This window comes from Neolamprologus brichardi, chromosome 4, assembly GCF_056152115.1.
Source record: "Neolamprologus brichardi isolate AB-2024 chromosome 4, ASM5615211v1, whole genome shotgun sequence".
NCBI classification, from domain to species: domain Eukaryota; kingdom Metazoa; phylum Chordata; class Actinopteri; order Cichliformes; family Cichlidae; genus Neolamprologus; species Neolamprologus brichardi.
Genome location: NC_142107.1, coordinates 17,561,622 through 17,578,630, shown reverse-complemented (window position 1 = coordinate 17,578,630; position 17,009 = coordinate 17,561,622). Strand labels below are relative to the sequence as shown.

General features: G+C 41.4%; 1 protein-coding gene across 1 annotated transcript; it reads right to left on the bottom strand.

Moving 5' to 3' along the window:
• Positions 1-232: 232 nt before the first annotated feature.
• Positions 233-15,198, bottom strand: c1ql1l2 (complement component 1, q subcomponent-like 1-like 2). Its single transcript, XM_006798225.3, has 2 exons — positions 14,049-15,198; positions 233-984 (listed from the first exon to the last, which is right to left on the bottom strand). Exons 1-2 carry the CDS (start codon positions 14,664-14,666, stop codon positions 805-807), a joined length of 798 nt encoding a protein of 265 aa, XP_006798288.1. The 5' UTR covers positions 14,667-15,198; the 3' UTR covers positions 233-804.
• Between the last annotated feature and the right edge of the window lie 1,811 nt (positions 15,199-17,009).

Here is a 17,009-nt window from a genome sequence, read left to right as displayed (position 1 = left end):
GGGTATTGTCAATATTAGATGTTTTCTTCTTCAGATACACTGGAAGTGCAGAATGTATTGTTATTCTCCACATGAATAATAGTTACCTTGTTTTACCTAGAAATGAAGAAAAACACACACTGCTATGAAATAGTGAAACTCTTGATTTAAAGATTTGTTTTCCAGCTGTTAGAGCTCTGAGCTGCATCACAAATAACATCTCTCAGTCAAACAGGATATCTTCACAAGGGACAAATATATTCTCTTTTATTATTTTTCTTTTTAAAATCTTGCTCGTGTTGAATATTATGCATGTCTACAAAATGAAAACACAATCTAAGGAAAATTTCACGGAACAACACTATAAGTTTCAGTCACTTCAGTCCACTGATACTGCAGCTGACTGCTGCCGCTGTGGAGAGAAGAGGTGAGATCATCCACTTAGCAGGGTTTTCATATTTGTTGATATTTCTGTGCAATGGAGCAGGGCTAAAGAGGAGAGACACTGAGAGTGAGGAGCTTTTGACCAGTGGCACTGTGGCAAGGAGTGTGGAAAAAACCGGCCCACCTCCACCTAACATCCCACTCCTCCCACACACGCCCAACCGAGCTCCTCTCAGTCCTCAGGAGCTTTGCATCCAGACTTGGCTACAGAACCTGGATGTCTTGACTGATGGATACGAAGCAGAGGTGTCCGTGATGATGGAGAGAATTAGGAAAACTAGAAAGCATTCCAGGCTTTTAACACATACACCCCCTCCCCCCCGTCATACTACACTTAGTCTGAGTCTCTTCCTGTCTGACTGTCTCTGTGTCTGTGTGTTCTCAGTCTGCGTAGAGGATGAAGCCAGAGAAGGTGCTGTACTTGTTGTTGTTGCCACCGTGGGCTTTGCCTCCATCCAGTTTGATGTACACTTCGTCTCCTGCATCCAGATGGAGGATGACGCTGTTGGAGGCGTAGTCATAGTTCTGGTCAGCATCTTGGGCAATGGCACTGGCACGAACCTGCAAGGCCAGGAGCAGAGAAACACGTAAAGAAGAGGTAGCCTTCATAGTTGCTAAAGGTATCAGTACATTAGCTTAATGTATTTAGCAAATGCTATGAATCAGGTGTCAGTCTCTCATGCTAAGACAGATAGACAGATACTATATTCACTCTTACAAGTCTATATTACTGTAAATCTAAACTAAAAGCACTTAGCGCATGTAAGTACTCATATATCTCCAAGGATGCACAGACATTACATTTGCTATTTTGAGCAGGGAATGTGTTTGGCGTTTGAGCATTTAAGCTTGTAAGAAAATACACATAGCAAATACAGTTTTCATTACAATGGTGAAAATATTCAGAAAACCCCAAACTTACAGTATTAAAATTACATTATTTTTAAAGTCAACTTAGATTAACATTTAAAATAAAGCTAGCATCCTCTTCCTGTCTCCATGGTCTAAAGTTCATAGAATTTTTTTTATTGATATTCTGCTAATTAAGAAGCAGAACTGCATTATTTATGACATGGAGTAATGAAAGTGCAAAAAAGAGAAGCTTTTTTTTTTTTATCATAAGAGAACAGTAATGTTTATTCAACAGGAAGACAATTTATCATTTAGGACATACATTTCGATTTGGTTTCATTTTGAAGTAGATTTTTTTTTTTTTTGACAAATATATCTTTTTAATATTGATATTAAACCTACAAAACCGACCCAAAACTCTAGCCTATGTGTCAGGCAGATTTATGGTTTCAATCAAGCCGGTGGTCTTTTGCAGAGCTATTGTTCGACCTTGAAGCAAAATGCGCTCCAAAAGTCTCAGAAATGCAACAACGGGGCTTACTCTGGGGGGGTCACAGTGTGGAGGAAATTAGAAGAAACAAAACATAAAAGATGTTTACTGAGTATAAGCAGAAATATCTGATAACTAAGAGGAGTGATGGGAATCGCTGGAATGAGTTTGCATCAAAAAGAGGAAAAAAAGAACTTTGTTGTTGTTGTTTTTGGGTTTGCAGCTTCTGTCTGGCCACATGTGTGTATGTGTGTGTTTGTGTCCCTGCGTGCCTGTGTGTTTTGGCACTCTGTCTGCAGGACATTTGGAGCAGTTTCTAAATAACCTGTCCGGGGTAATTAAGACATCCACTACAAACGTGCTGTGTTTTTAAGCGTAGCTGCAGTCCCACATGAGTCTTGAAACAATAGCTGTGGTTTATCGCATGTGTGTACTTGTGTGTGTGGCAGAGAGCTGTTCTAACAGTGATTATTTAAGTAGGAATGAGTACTGCATAATGCTTTTCAATTCAATTCAATATTTATATAGCTAAATCACAACAAAAGTTGCCTCAAGCTGCTGTATAGTGTAAAGTAAAAACCCTACAACGATGCAGAGAAAACAGAGAAACCCCCAACAACCATATGACCCTGTATGAGCAAGTGCTTGAGCAACAGTGGGAAGGAAAAACTCCCTTTTAACAGGAAAAATCCTCCAGCAGAACCAGGCTGAGGAAGTGGCAGCCATCTGCCACAACCTGTTGTTGTGAAGGGAGGGAGACAGGGTATAGACACGCTGTGAAAGGGGAGCCATACTAATAATAACTAGTGATTACATGCACAGAGGTGTATAAACACATAGGGAGTGGAAAACGTGACTAAAGAAGAAATACTCAATGCATCATGGGAATCCCCCAAGAACCTACACCTACTGCACCGTAACTAAAGGAGGATTCAGCGTCACCTCATCCAGCCTTAGCTACATGCTTTTTTTTTTTTTTTTTTAAAAAAGGAGTTTTAAGCCCAATCTTAAAACCAGAGAGGATATCTGTCTCCCAAATCCAAACTGGGAGCTGGTTCCACAGAAGAGGGGCCTGGAAGCTGAAGGCTCTGCCCCCATTTTACTTTTAAATACCCTAGGAACCACAAGTAAGCCTGCCATCTGAGAGCAAAGTGCTCTATTGGGGTGATCCATAGCTATGAGGTAAGATAAGATGGGGCCCGATGATTCAAGAACTTACTGAAGCTACATTTTAAAGACTAAAATCTTTAGCCTCCCTGTTTTCCAGCTGAAAGGTAAAGAGTGAAATTAAAGGCAAACCAGCTGAATGAAGATCCTAAGTTGGTCAACAACAGCTTTTATGAAAGCCTTATTCTCAATTCTCACTTCAGTCTGGCAGTAGTGCCATGCATTATTTTGTGTTGTTTTGCTTCTGGCACATTCGATTTTAAATTAAAAGAGTGCTCATCCAATTTATTATTACACTCCTACAGTGTCATTGTCATGATGGTCTTTTTTTATGTCTGCAGCAGTAGCAGAGATATTGTTTGGTTTTTTTTTTGTTTTTTTGTTCACTCAACAGAGTCTGCTTCCTTGACAAAAATCTGGCACCAGTTCAGCTGGAGACAGTGGTGTGTTGCACAAGTAGCAGCTAATATAGCCTCGAGCTGTAAGCTTTAAGCAGAGATGAGGAGTGGGCTCAAAGGCTCTAGTATTCCAACTTCTAACTTCACACCTCCAAATTATTTTTCAGATTTAAACTTCATTAGTGACACCAGTTGAAGAAGCATAAGGCTTTATACAACCTTTTAAAAACACATTTAGAAATTATTCTCAAGATCTGAAAGTGTAAAATTGGCTTTAAACAATGAATATTAGCTCAGAGGAAGCGTTCACTTTAATGTGGAGTGAACAGACTCATTGCTCTTCTTCACACCCTTTTATTTAGGACTAGAGTAATAGGCTGGCAATCCTGATATACAAATGCAGAAAACCATGTGGATTTTACAGCTTAATGGTAGGATGATCAGTCACGATGACCCCTAAAGAAAACAGCCAAGAAAAGGAAAAGAAGAAGAAGAGGTAGGATGTTCTTTATGGAACAAGTCTGTTGCATCAATTATACCAAATGCTGAAAATCAAACTTAAGGCAAATGAACCGGTAATAGTAATTAACAGCAAAGGAACTGGAGCCAAATATTCTTTTTGTTTTACGCTAGTGAAAATAATGACACAAACACAATCAGCATGTCCTTGATATATGACACGTGCCTCAAACAAGGAAGAACCACATCACTGGTAATCTGTGTTTGTCTTTCATCGCTTTCTTTTCTAGACTTAATTGTTATGTACATCACAAAAACATCACAAAAGCTGCGATGTGATGGTGCAAGGCCTTTCCACCATAGACCTCAGAGCTGGTGTAGATCCCCATGTAACACTCTGACATAGAGGTGTGCCTATAACAAATCATTTTGTCGGTGTTTAAATGTAAACAGTCTGTGATCTAAATATAAAGACTAAAAAGAAACCAGCTTTAATTTTCACTGCATATTTACCGCTCTGGAACAACTTGTGAAAAAAAAACAAAAACTAGATGAGATCATAGAGTGAACTTGTTTAAGGTTAGAACAATTCAGCATTTACACCCGAACTTGTGGAGCATCGTTATCGTTAATGTGGACTCCTTATTTTGTGATTAACTGATTCTGACTCTCTTTTAGTGCTATGTTTGGTCCCTACCAACTCCTCTGGGAAATTGTTGACTTCATATCAGGTAAATTCTCCACTATGCTCACCAGCTAATTGTGCAAGAACATGTCTTCTGTTTTTTTAGAAAACAGCTGCTTCTTACCTGAAATGGCAATAAGAAGGCAGTGGGGGTGAACCAAAACAGTAGATCTGAGGCCAGAAAGCTAAACAATGACCTGTAACCTAGTATAACACTCTGTAAAGCAGAATTCCCTGCATTTTCATTGTTAATTACGCTTGTCGTGGTTTTTTAATCGCTATCATTTATAATCTTTTTCACTCAACCAGTGTTGTGCTTGGTGTAGAGGACAAAAGAAAGACAAAAAGCAAAACACACACAAAAAAGTGTAACTCTCTACTTAGCGTCTGCATCGTGTCTCAGTGCTATTAAACAGTTACTAACTAGACAAACTGCATCATATGTAACTCAAATGGAGCACAATCGAACAGGAAGATCATTAATTCTCTAGAGATGGAAACAAAGAAAGCACTGTACATCCTTAAAAGTATCTTGTGGTTAAATAAGCCTATTAAGCACTTAGTCTGGTCAGTAAGGTTGAATCCAAATCAATAGTTCGTGTGCATTTGCAGTGTTTCTTGTGGCTCATTATGGGGTCTCCAAAGTCTATTTCAGGCCTATCTTTAACTCAGTGTCCACAAATCTTTAAATCTGGGATTTTTGAGTGGGAGTCGACAAGCAGCTCAACAGGCATGCCCAATAATGCTGAGAATGCCCAATAATTAGTTGCCCTGTTTAAAGGGAACACACACCACAGGCATATTGACAAATGTTTGGGCAAGCCAGCAACTGACAGAGCTCTCCTGCACAGAAGGTATCACTGGTGCCAAATCTAATGGGGAACCTAAAACAGATTTTCTTTGCATTTAAATGTATAAAATAATAATAATATATAGATTATTTGTGTAATTTAAATAGATATCATTGACTAATGAAGCATTTTTTAAATTAAAAAATGTTTTTCTATTGTCTTTCCTGCTACAACAGCTAATGCTGTCAGCACTAAACTCTTAGCTCATCTTCTGTTGATTTTTGAAAACCTGCTGTTGGAAACATAAAAGTGTGCAGAGGATGTGCAGAGGCGTACAAGTCTTATTAAAATAGCAAATGTAAAGCTTTCATGAACTCAGCATTCAGTAGTTTGAATAACTGTTACATGAGCTCGACCTGACAATTACGTGTATTTATAAAATGATTTATTTAAAATTCTGCATTTTTAAACTTTACATGGTTTAAGATTGAAAAGCTTCTGATAGAAACCACAAAATTCTTTCAGGGAAGCTTTTTGGAGCCAGTAAGTGCTTCTCTGCTGCAGCGATACAATGATGAACAGCCAGGCGTACACAAAAGGCTACAGTGGGTCGTGAAATCAAAAACAGAGGTGTTCTTTAACCGCAACTGTAAAAAGCATTTGAGTCTCAAGATGTCCTATTTAGGACACCGTATTTACAACCTGTTATGTATGCTGTTAATGCTACATCTCACTTTAGGTGCAGCTACATTTCTGCTAATACCTCGAGAAATAATAATAATAATACCCCCACAGTGAGAGAAATGGCTTGATCAGTATTAACATGTGTGACAACGATTCTGCTATAGAGTCAACATAATGCAAAATCTTATACTTTGTTACTTGCAGATGTGTTTTATGAACTCTTCTTTGCATTACCTTTAGCTCACTGCTTTAAATACTTCTTCAGCTTTCCACTTTTAAAAAAATGCATCGATTAAACAAATGCTTGATAAAAGACTGTGAAATTCATAATTTACAAGTGAGATAGACGTAAGAAAGGTGGAAAGTTGTGGAGGGCTTGACAAGTTCTCTAACAGCACGCTGTGGACAGTGTCGCACTAGTGCGAAATGTGCAAATAATGTAAAGGCTAATTTTAGATAATGAAATTCCGAGGAGAGGTTTTAAGATCCAGAATTAATATATGGAATATTGTACATTTTTTTTCTTATTGTTTATCCTCCTGATTAAATCTAGCGCAGCTCATATCGATGTGCAAACAAAACCTCCTGTTCTGATTCTAAGATGCCAGCGTCCGGTGCATAGTAATACGAAATGATATGCAATGAGTGTGCAAAGTCAACACCATCTTATTAGAGGGTTACCGCCTTGGATTGTAGGGGAAGCAGGTGATGATGGCTCTGGAGGATTTGTCAGCTGAGATTTTTAATGAAACTTTACCAAAATATTTGCTTTGCAGGCAGTCGCACAGAAGCGGAAAACCTTTGGCAATGTCACAGATGTGTAATATCGTTAAGTTATTCTCTTTTCTTGCTCTTTAAAGGGCTACATTTAGGCCATCTTGAAGTAAATGATTTATGGGATTTTTTTGGGGGGAGGAGATGAACAATACAAATATACCGTTTTCTTTTGGCAGAGATGGAATGAGCAAAGCCCTGGTGAAAGCAAACTTCCCTGAAATCCTTCTAGTTCATCCACAGTGATATTTTTGTTTTGTTTTGTTTCTTTGCTCTACTGGTTTTTATCCCCTTCTGAGACTAACTGCCGCAGTCTAGACCTCCTTCGCTTGCTTTCAGTGATAAGCATGCATGAATAAAACCTCTCACTATTTTTGAAATAATGATCAGGGAGCTCCTATTGGAGCTGTTTTTCTTTTTCTCTTTTCTACCCCCCCCCCCCCCCCCCCCCCCCCCCCCCCCCCCCCCCCCCCCTCCCGCTTTCACTCCTCTGCACAAAACTTGCTTGCGATATGAGCCAGAGGTCTAAATTCAGGGTATGGCAGATGTATAGCCAGAGATGAGCAGGACAAACAGCCAACTGGCAGTGCGTGACCTTGACACGGAATATGTAGAGGAACTTTGACAAGACAAACAAAGCGTGAGGCCGTAAGCGGCGGCTCCAGCAATGGTAAATGAGGTGTCAGGCGATGTTGTCTTCCTCGCGGCTGCTCGTGCATGTTTGAATCCGTCATATCATCAACATGATGGCTTTTATTGAATAATATTTAAGACAAAAAAATACAGGGCTGTGCTTGGACTTAATAATACGTGCCTGTAACAGTGCAGTTTCTCTTAAATGTGAATGTTACAGCTATCAGTAATGATAGCATTAATCTGAAGGATGAATTTGTGGAACATTATTAAAACCGTCACTCATCCTCAGTCACTTGGGATTTCCTTTACAATCAACCTATTATCTAAAAGGCGCTTTGCATTATTTTCATTCAGCTGGCGCAGCTTGCTGAGTTTAATTGTAAACTCTGTAAAAATTCAGGTTTTTTTTTTTCTTTTGTCTGTTGTCTGCCACGAGACAGGCCTGAAACATCTCAATGGGACAGTGATCTTACAAGAGGCTTTGTCACTGTGACAAGGACATGTCTCGTGGCTTCTCTGACAGGGATTTGTTGACTTGATGTTGAGCCTCCATTTTGGATCAACGAGTCTATTGGTCCCCTTTAAATCAAAGTGTGCTGCCATCTAATTGTGTTTGAACATTCCAGCCGTGAACCGCATGCCTAATGGCAGCTTAGATAGCACGCCATCTCTACCGAGCCCTATGCAACGCATTCCTGCGACACGCGTGCAAACGCATACGCGCGCCATGACAGAGCGACACAAAGAGAGACATGCTACATGGAAATGCATTTTTATGCAGCCGCGTGCACTAGAGACACAATTTTACTAAAGTAATGAGAACAGGAAAGTACGAGGGGTTGCGAGAGAATTGTACTGTCAGAAAGTGGCATGTGTTTACACGTTCATTTGTTGGAGACCTAAGTGAAAACATGATAAGAGAAGTGAAATGGTAAGAGCAGATTTGCCATCTGTCAGAAGCGAGTAAAAAAAAAGGTCTCCTGAATTAATTTCACCAGCTGTTCTCTTTGTACCTGCTCAACCTGCTTTGAAACGCTCAGACCTCTCACTGTTCATGAGATTGCCTACAGTAATGCTTAAGGTGAGTTTCGTATCAGGTGTTAGTTCATTAGTTTATAGCATGTAGCAGCAGTACGTGATACAAATACCGTAAAACCTTTTCAAGGGGCCTGATTATTAGTATTGCGGTTTATCAGTGGCGACAAAGAGGATGAAACTCGTGCAGCTTCTCCTGAAAGAGCCACTGAAAGAAGCCTGTCGGAGGAAACAGCGGTGGGGGAGAAAAAAAAAGAGGAATGAACTTTGACCCGCAATCCAGCCACTCTTTTCTTTGTTGTGTCTGCTTCATCGCGGTCAGTTAATTACCGAGATACACAGCACAGTCTGCCTCGAGCATCACCACCGAAACCACAATCACTGCTTCTAGCATTGTCTGAGAAGACACTTTCACTGCAAAATTTTCAACCTTTGTTCGCACTGAGCCTGTTTTCCAGTTTGTTTCATAGTAATCCTCGAGGCACCCAGAGTTTCCTTTATTCTTACCGAGAAAGCTACAAAAAAGGCAAAGTGGGTTTCTGTATATGTGTTGGATGAGAGCGAGAATGTCAGCTTTGTTATGACATGCATTTTTTCGTGTAGTAGTCTGTGTCGTTCTTACTGGGCGGTTGTTGATATTTCACCCATACTCATTTTAAGGAGGGCATGAAGTGTTAAACGCGCCGAGTTATGTAGCAGACTGTGAGTCATTTGGAGCCATTGACTTGCTGCTTTCCTGTGAAGAGGGAGCGAATAATTGTGGGTATCAGTGAAGACTGAAATCGGGGGACGTCTAAATGTCAGGGGCGTGAGGAGAGAGAGAGATGTTTGCATAAGAGGGCCAGGGGCACTTGTCTATCTCCCATATGGCCCTCATTATAATGAAGAAGCCTTGTGAGTCAACACCATAGCATCCTTGAGTCAGCCAGTCACAAGAGACAATCCATAGCCTATTTTGGACCGTATGTTTCAGGTCTCTCAGTACTTGAGATATTAGACATTATCAGTATTTCATGAGTTACTTAATCTGAGATGCCAGCTCAGATGGTCTGTGCACTGCTGAGCTGTAATAGCTCTCTATTTGAGAAGCTCGGTGTAAAATGTTTTAAAAGTAATTGAATGATTGCTGACAAGTGGTGGGCAGCTTTCGAGCAACTTTTGAAACTTCACCAATAAATGATAGATTTTCTCTCAGTGCTTTCAGATGACAGCCCGATGTCATCTTGACATTTCCAATCTGTGTGGTATTTCCTAACAACGTGGGCCAATCTTCATTTAATAGCCCTCGCACCTAATTAGGCCAGCTCTAATGTTCCACTCGGCAGAGTGTCAAATCCAATGTCCAATTACACAGCAGATCAAGGCCAAAGGTCCGCCTTCACTACCTCTCAGGCTGATTATAGAAGAAGTGCCATGATATACATCACATTGAAACAGGTCTGTCAGAGGAAGAAAGAAATGCACATACATGGGCACACACGCTTCCACACACACGCATAAGGGGATCAATACCGCAGGCAAAGAGGGACTGAGGGTAGCTCACTAAAACCCCGCCTGTCTATTTCAGACAGAGTCTCTCTGTTACACCAGGCGAACGCACAGAGGCCTCTCAGTGCTGAAGTCAGACCACGATGAAGAATAGCAGGTCTGAACATTACCAGAATGTTAAAATCAATCAAGTCGAAGTATTGATGTATTTGTGTGCAGATAATCCACGAGAATGCAACGATTACTCCATTTTTTTTACACTTTAAGAATGAAAATGACTGGAAATCTGCCTTCTTTTCTGAAATCTTATTTGGTTTAATTAAAACTTAACTTGTTTGTTGCACCTTTTTTTTCTTCTTCTGAAACATATGTCAATGATCAAATCAAGCAGAGCAGACCTTCTCCAGATGGCTCAGCTTCACTTGTTTAATGCTGGGATTGACACCAGATGCTAAACACAATGCGTGGGTTTCACCTGGATACACAGCAACAAGATAAACAGCCTTGCGCTCACGTGTATCAGAGCTGAAGTCCCACCTGGAGGTGTCTTTATGAGAAGAGATGGGCTGAGGCAAATGGTTTGACTGAGAAATGACATGTGACTGAGATGGGTTTTGGTTAAAAAGAAAAATACAAGATTTTTTCTATGGATGAGTTGAAGGATGGTTCACTTTAACTTATTCTGTTGTAGTGCAATACATCACTTGAAAGAACCGAAGAATATTGATGGCATTGTGTTTTAGGAAATCGATCCTGTGACACAGCAACCCGGATTCTCTTTTTAAAAAAAAGTTTTTCTTTTTCAGAAGATGAAAACTTTCTGCTCCTTTAAAAAAGTGAGCTTCTGTAGACCAGATGCAGAGGAGAGATGGAGGGCAGTGCACAGTTGGGGTGGGTTGAGGCTGTGGGTTAGAAAGGAGGGGCAATCGTGCACGCGTGTGTGTGTGTGTGAGCATGTGCGAATGTGTGTGTATGTAAGGAGGAGACTGCTGCGGTAATTGCTAGGGAAGAGCCATGTGCACGAAGGACGTTGAAGCTTATTAAAGGAGGAGACAGAGTGATTATTCACTATGGTCCTCTTGAGAGACTGACGCTGAAGTCATTGCTTTTAATTAACTCTGAAACGGTTTTGCGGATTAATAACAATATTAAGAAGGGAACGGAGAGGAAAAGCGCAAACACATCCTGGATCTGGTTCAAGCTTTTTAATTACAATTAAATAGACTCGATGGCACAATAGCACAATAACTATCTCTTTTCTGTCCTCTTTCTTTCTTCTCCTTTTACTGCGTCTATTAAATTTATCTTCTTATAGCTGCTGCCATGTCTCTCAGGATGTGTCCAAGACAGGTTGTAGCAAAGCATTGATTTATTGGAAAGAGTTTAGGATCGGTTGGGATATTTGGCACCAAAATAAAAAGAACATGCAAAGAAGAAGCCAAAAAAAAAAGTGTGAGAAGGGGAAGCTGGAAAGTGAATAAAGTGTGCTGTGCTGAAAATAGATTTTCCTTTTGTTTGTTTACCAAAAACTGCAACTTTTTGCTCTAGCTTGAAAAGTGTCAAAGTTCTGGAGACAGTGTTTGGATTCCACTTGGTGCCCTTTGCCAAGTTAAAACACAAAGTGGAAGAAGAGGAGAAGAAAATAAAGTAACCTCTGGATGCTTACGTTCGAAACAGCTTGTAAGAACCCCAGGAGTAGGAGGTGCACATGCTGGAGTAAAACAGTTCTGCAAGGCCTGGAAACCCACCACTTCAATAACGCCAAAAGATGATAAAATACTAGTATTGTCTGCAATTCCCTGGCCTCCCCTATCCCAACTCACAGTGTAGCTTTTTGCTGCCTTAATGAGCTGAGTAAAGCACCAGTGTGACTGTAGGAGTTTCAGTTTGACTCTGAACACTTCAGCAGAGATGTAGCATAAGTTGCCCAACATTTATAACTATTCACAGTCATTTACACAAACTAAGTCTCTGGGGCCTCCTCCATCAGCCAAGCAACCTAATAAACACCATGGAAGGACTGAACATTTATGCATAAGCTGTGCATAGGACACAAGAAAACAGAGAAAGAGAAGCAGTTACCACTTTATAAACATTACGCGGGTCTCTGGTGATGCACACTGTGTGCGTCTAACTTAAGTACCTCCACACCCTCCTCTTGGGAGCACAATGAAGCGGGAACAGAAGGCGTTTTATAGGAACATATGTTCTTCTTCCCCTATTATATATCAATGCTTTTACGCCCACCCAGAAACATTACTGTTGAGTGAGACATTATACTGTATATAGAAGGCAAATGTTGTAACTCTTTTTTTCTCCCTGGGTTTGAACTTGGTGAGGTTAAAGGATTTAACCTCTATCTCCCTGGGTGACACAGTAGTTTCACACCAATTCTTATTTCATCTCTAAATCTCACATATCATGACCACAGCACTTGTTCTTGAGCACCCCATATTAACTATTGCATATTTACATTTTTTTTAAACAGGTCACTTAACATTACAAAAGGGGAAAAATAGCCATTATATATGTTTTATAGTATTTAATAAATGTGAAGCAGGTCTTTTAAATTGCATTTGGAGGCTGAGTCTCAGAGGATCAATCTCATTGCTGTGTACCAGGCTGTGAATCACTGTGAAACTCTGAATGTGGTCCAAATATAATACATTTCATGTGACTTGAAACAAGTGTTCTCATATGATGTTAATTTAAAGCTGAAATGTCTGTCACATTTCCAAAACGATGAATATTGTGTCTCAGTTTGGGTAAAGTATTCTGACCATGCATGGTGGCAAGGAATTAAGTGCAGCAGAGCTTGTAACGCATCCAGTTTCAGCCCACATTAGTAAAGCATAATAATGTGTGAAGTGCAATGTGAAGGTTATTATTTTTATTATTGTTATTTGCCACGATTTCCTCTCCTATAATAGAGATTTTATTGTTTCGTGTGCAGGTTGCAGGCTGAAACGTGAAATCAGGTAAAATAGATCTGTTTTTATAAACACGGATATTATTTTCTTTACTGCAAATACTGCTTTTTGGTGTCTGTGATTACACTTGCAGCAAACGACAGTGTTTGATATGGGCTCAGCCACAAGCTGGTTAAGCAAAACAAAGAATAACTGTAGCATGGCATCCGATCTGCTTACAGGCAAACCATTTTACTGAGCCGTTTTGAAGATAAGAGATCTGACGGCGGGTGGGAAGCCTGATCTGGTACGCATTGCCAACCTGAGAAGACCCTCCGGGGCGCACAATAATGTTAGCTCCCCATTAAAATGATGCATCAAAGAAAGCGATAATAGATCATGCAGACGTCCTAATGCATTTATTACGACTGTAAAGGCAGATGGATTGGTCCGCGGTGTCCGCTAAGCTTCCACATGTAATGTACAGTTAATATGTTGTAAGCGAAATTTCACATTTCCCCATCTGCTACTTTCACTCACAGCGACTATGAGGATAAAGTTATGTCGCAACAGAATGTTATAATAATAATATTATTAATAATACTTACAATAACCCTCCCTACTGACATTTATATGGAGTATAATTCGTCCTCCGAAACTGATAAAATGAAAGTAAAGCCCTTTAGAAAATTCAGTCTTGTAGGTTAAAAAAATACTTTCTACTTCTGCAATTTGTTTTAATAAACACTCGAGCGTTTTCACTCTAAAACAATTTAGATACTCAACTGCACAAACTGCGATCACGTTGCTTCCACTTCAGGAAAATCGATACGCACGATAGTTTTTTTCCTTTTTCTTTCTTTCTTTTTTTTTTTTTGTGGCTAATTTTACAGTGTACAAGCAGAAAGATCGGTCGCAACCCACGCTCAGTCCACACCGTGACCGTCCTCTAGATCGCGGGACGCGGCAGTGTCAGGACGCATCATGCAAAGAGGGGACGCACTTGCAAACGGTCAACACATCTTTATCTCTAGGCGCGGTGTATGCCACAGCTGCGCGCTCTAGGCTTTGGAGGCGGACGACAGATGCCCAACTTGTCTCGCAATGTCACTTTTTATTTGCAGGGTGTGTCATGAAGCTACTTCTTTAAGCAACAAAGCCACAGAGGAAGCGGGAGAGGACAGGAGAGTGAGCATCAGAGGAGTCAGATAGTCTTACGCTGAGAAAGAAAACTCAGAAAAAGTTTCAAAGACTAACCTGGCCATTCTTGCAGAGGTCTGCCCACATGCTTGTGCCGTCCCCTCCTCTCATCAGCACATGGTAGATGAAGAAGTATGTACCCGGTATGCTGCAGATGAACTTGCCCGAAATGCCATCATAGTTGTTGCCCAAGTTGGTGACCACATCGTCAAACTTGAGGATCTCGTAGCCTTCGTGGGGATTTTTAAGCCCTGCATAGAAGGCCACCCGAGGTACTGTGCTGTAGGTGGCTGTGCTGATAGCTCCGTTACCCCCCAGACCCAAAATCCCAGTCCTTCCTTGATCTCCTCTGTCACCAGGAGGTCCAGCTGGTCCTGGTGGCCCTGGTGGCCCTGGTTCTCCCGGCGGTCCAGGTGGTCCCGGTTTGCCTGGCCTGCCAGGCTTCCCCTGTGGGCCCTGCAGTAAGGTGGAGGGTGGAAGCACATTGCTGTGGTCACTCAACGCCTCTGCCTCAGCCTGAAGACCGGTGGAGCTCGTGCTGCTGGCTGGAGTGCCTTTGTTCATGTAGGGATCACACACCATACGGCAGGTGCCCAGCATCTCATAGTGGCTGGCATCTGTACCCACGGAGCTGACGAGCACGGGGATGAGCACCACCAGCACCAGGACCAGCATAACCCCTACGGCAGCCGCCACCAGGGTCTTCCTCCCGATGCTGAGTCGGGGAAGAGGCTGCGCTGCCAGCGTGGGTCTCCCGGGGGCGGAAATGGTGACTGCTTGGTGTGGGGAGCCTGTCACCGAGGAAAGGGATCCACAGATCCCAAGAAGAGTTGCAAGAGGAGCGGCGAGTGTGTGAGGGTGAGACAAAGACCCACATACACTTGATACACCTCACTGCTCCACTAACTCACTCTAAAGTAACCAAGCAGTCACTCACACACACAAAAAATAGTTAAGGAAACCCAAGCATCCACACGAAGACATTCAGCACGTACTTACAAACACAATCTGACTTGTGAGAAGAAGCAAGAAGGATGCAGAGCCCAAAGGAATGGAGTGAGAGACAGAGGGAGCGAGACAGAGAGAGTGAGTGAGTGAGAGAGAGAGAGAGAGAGGATGATGAGAGTGGGTGAGTGTGAGAGAAACAGAGCAGTCACTGGATCTCTGTGACTGTGTCTGTGTGTGTGTGTGTGTGTGTGTGTATGTGTGTACGTATAGTGAGTTAGTGGAGCCGGATTCTCAGGCTTGGCTTTTTATATGGCAGAGCAGCGGAGCCTCCCCCCTTCCCCTCTGCTCCCCTACCGAGTGAGGGGCTGGTGTGGCTACGTCCCCTTCTCTCTCTCTCTCTCTCTCTCTCTCTGGCTCACTCAGCAGAAGGACTCTCATCACACTGCATTTCTTTCAGCCACGCTCCGAAACCACAGAGGAACCACAACTACCCCCTGACCACCTTGCTCCCCCTCTTTCAACCTTCTCGTTCCTCCTCTCCTTGCTTTCCCTCCTTTCCCCACTTGGGATGTTGTTTCTCACTCCTTTGCTTTCTCCTCTCTCTCATCAGCATCCAGTCTCTAAAAATAAAGATGGAGCTGTGGAAAGCCAATCTTTCTTTTTTTTTTTCCTGGAGGTGGGTTCTAAAGATTCATGCATATATGTGCAGACACAAGACAACATTTAAGTCTTCCATGCCAGGAAATGCTAGCAGCTTCTCAGGAAAAAAAAAAGGTGCTAATTATAAAAGTTAATGCCAAGAACAGACCAGTGAGCCAACAGAATAACCATACAACCACACATGTAACCTGTTCTTAAAGGTTTGAGTGTGTGTGGTTCTTTTTTAATGATCTCAGTGGACCATCACTTCTACCCCACTCTTCGGGGCAGCCGGCATTGACGCTCCTCTGCTGATTTTTTTTTTTTCTCTACTCCCCTTCCCCCTGTGTCAATAAGACTGTTTCTTTTCTCCACCTGAATGTGCTGACACCATTTCTTATTTGTGTCTTTTTTTAGGTATCGATTTCATGGTTTTTATCAAATTAAGGGTCCTTGTTGGGAGGAAAAAAAAAATCCATATGCAGCAGTGATGTCATTTGTTTGACATTTTCATCCCTTGGTGTGATGAATGGTAAAGTAAGAAAGCAAATGACAAAGTTTGTAGATGGCAAACGGAGTCATCATGAAATGTGTGTTTGGGTTGCAGCAATTTTGTTTTGCTTGTTTTTGGTCAACTTTAAATCAGAACACAAAAAGAACTAATATGTGATGGATGGAGAAAATCTGGCAAGTCTGTTCATGCAAATGGAAACCTATGAAAAATAGGATTCATAGGATTTTACAGAAGCAAGCGTAAAAACAGCAGTGGTGGGCTTATTCCTTTATATCTAAATGTATCTTTTATGTATTTAAGCCAATACAGCTAATAGAGTAACAGAATGCATTTAAAGTTCAGATCCAGATCAAGTTGACTGAATTGAAAACATGTTACAATTATAGGTCTCATTGATAAAATGGCACAGTATGCTTTAAAGTTGGTGTAATCCAGTGTTCCCATTTTTAGATTATTTTTGCCGTGGCATATGCACACATATTTGGTTAAGGTCACGTTTTTTAGCACACCAGGTGTTTTTATAGATAGATTCCACTAATCTGTTTAAACTTGTGTTAATTAGTGAAATCGGCCCATGTGGTCATTGGTTGGAAAATATTTCCAGACTCTTGGCTTTCTCAGCGTTGCCTATTTCTGGCTTTGATAGGACAGTTTGTTCCTGAGCTGGACTGCGCTCTTGTGACGGATTGAGATGGATCAATGAGCAGGATGCCTGACTATTTGTCACCACTACACTTGACATATCACCAGTTATTTTGCTGTATTTCTGACTCTTCGTCATCATTAAACTTCAGGCACAAACTTATGGCATCACCAGTTGGTTGTCTAATTTATCACAGAGCAGAAAGCGTGAGACATATCCAAATAACTGGCACACCAGGTGCACCCGCAATGCATATTTGGCTGTTTTGTTCTAT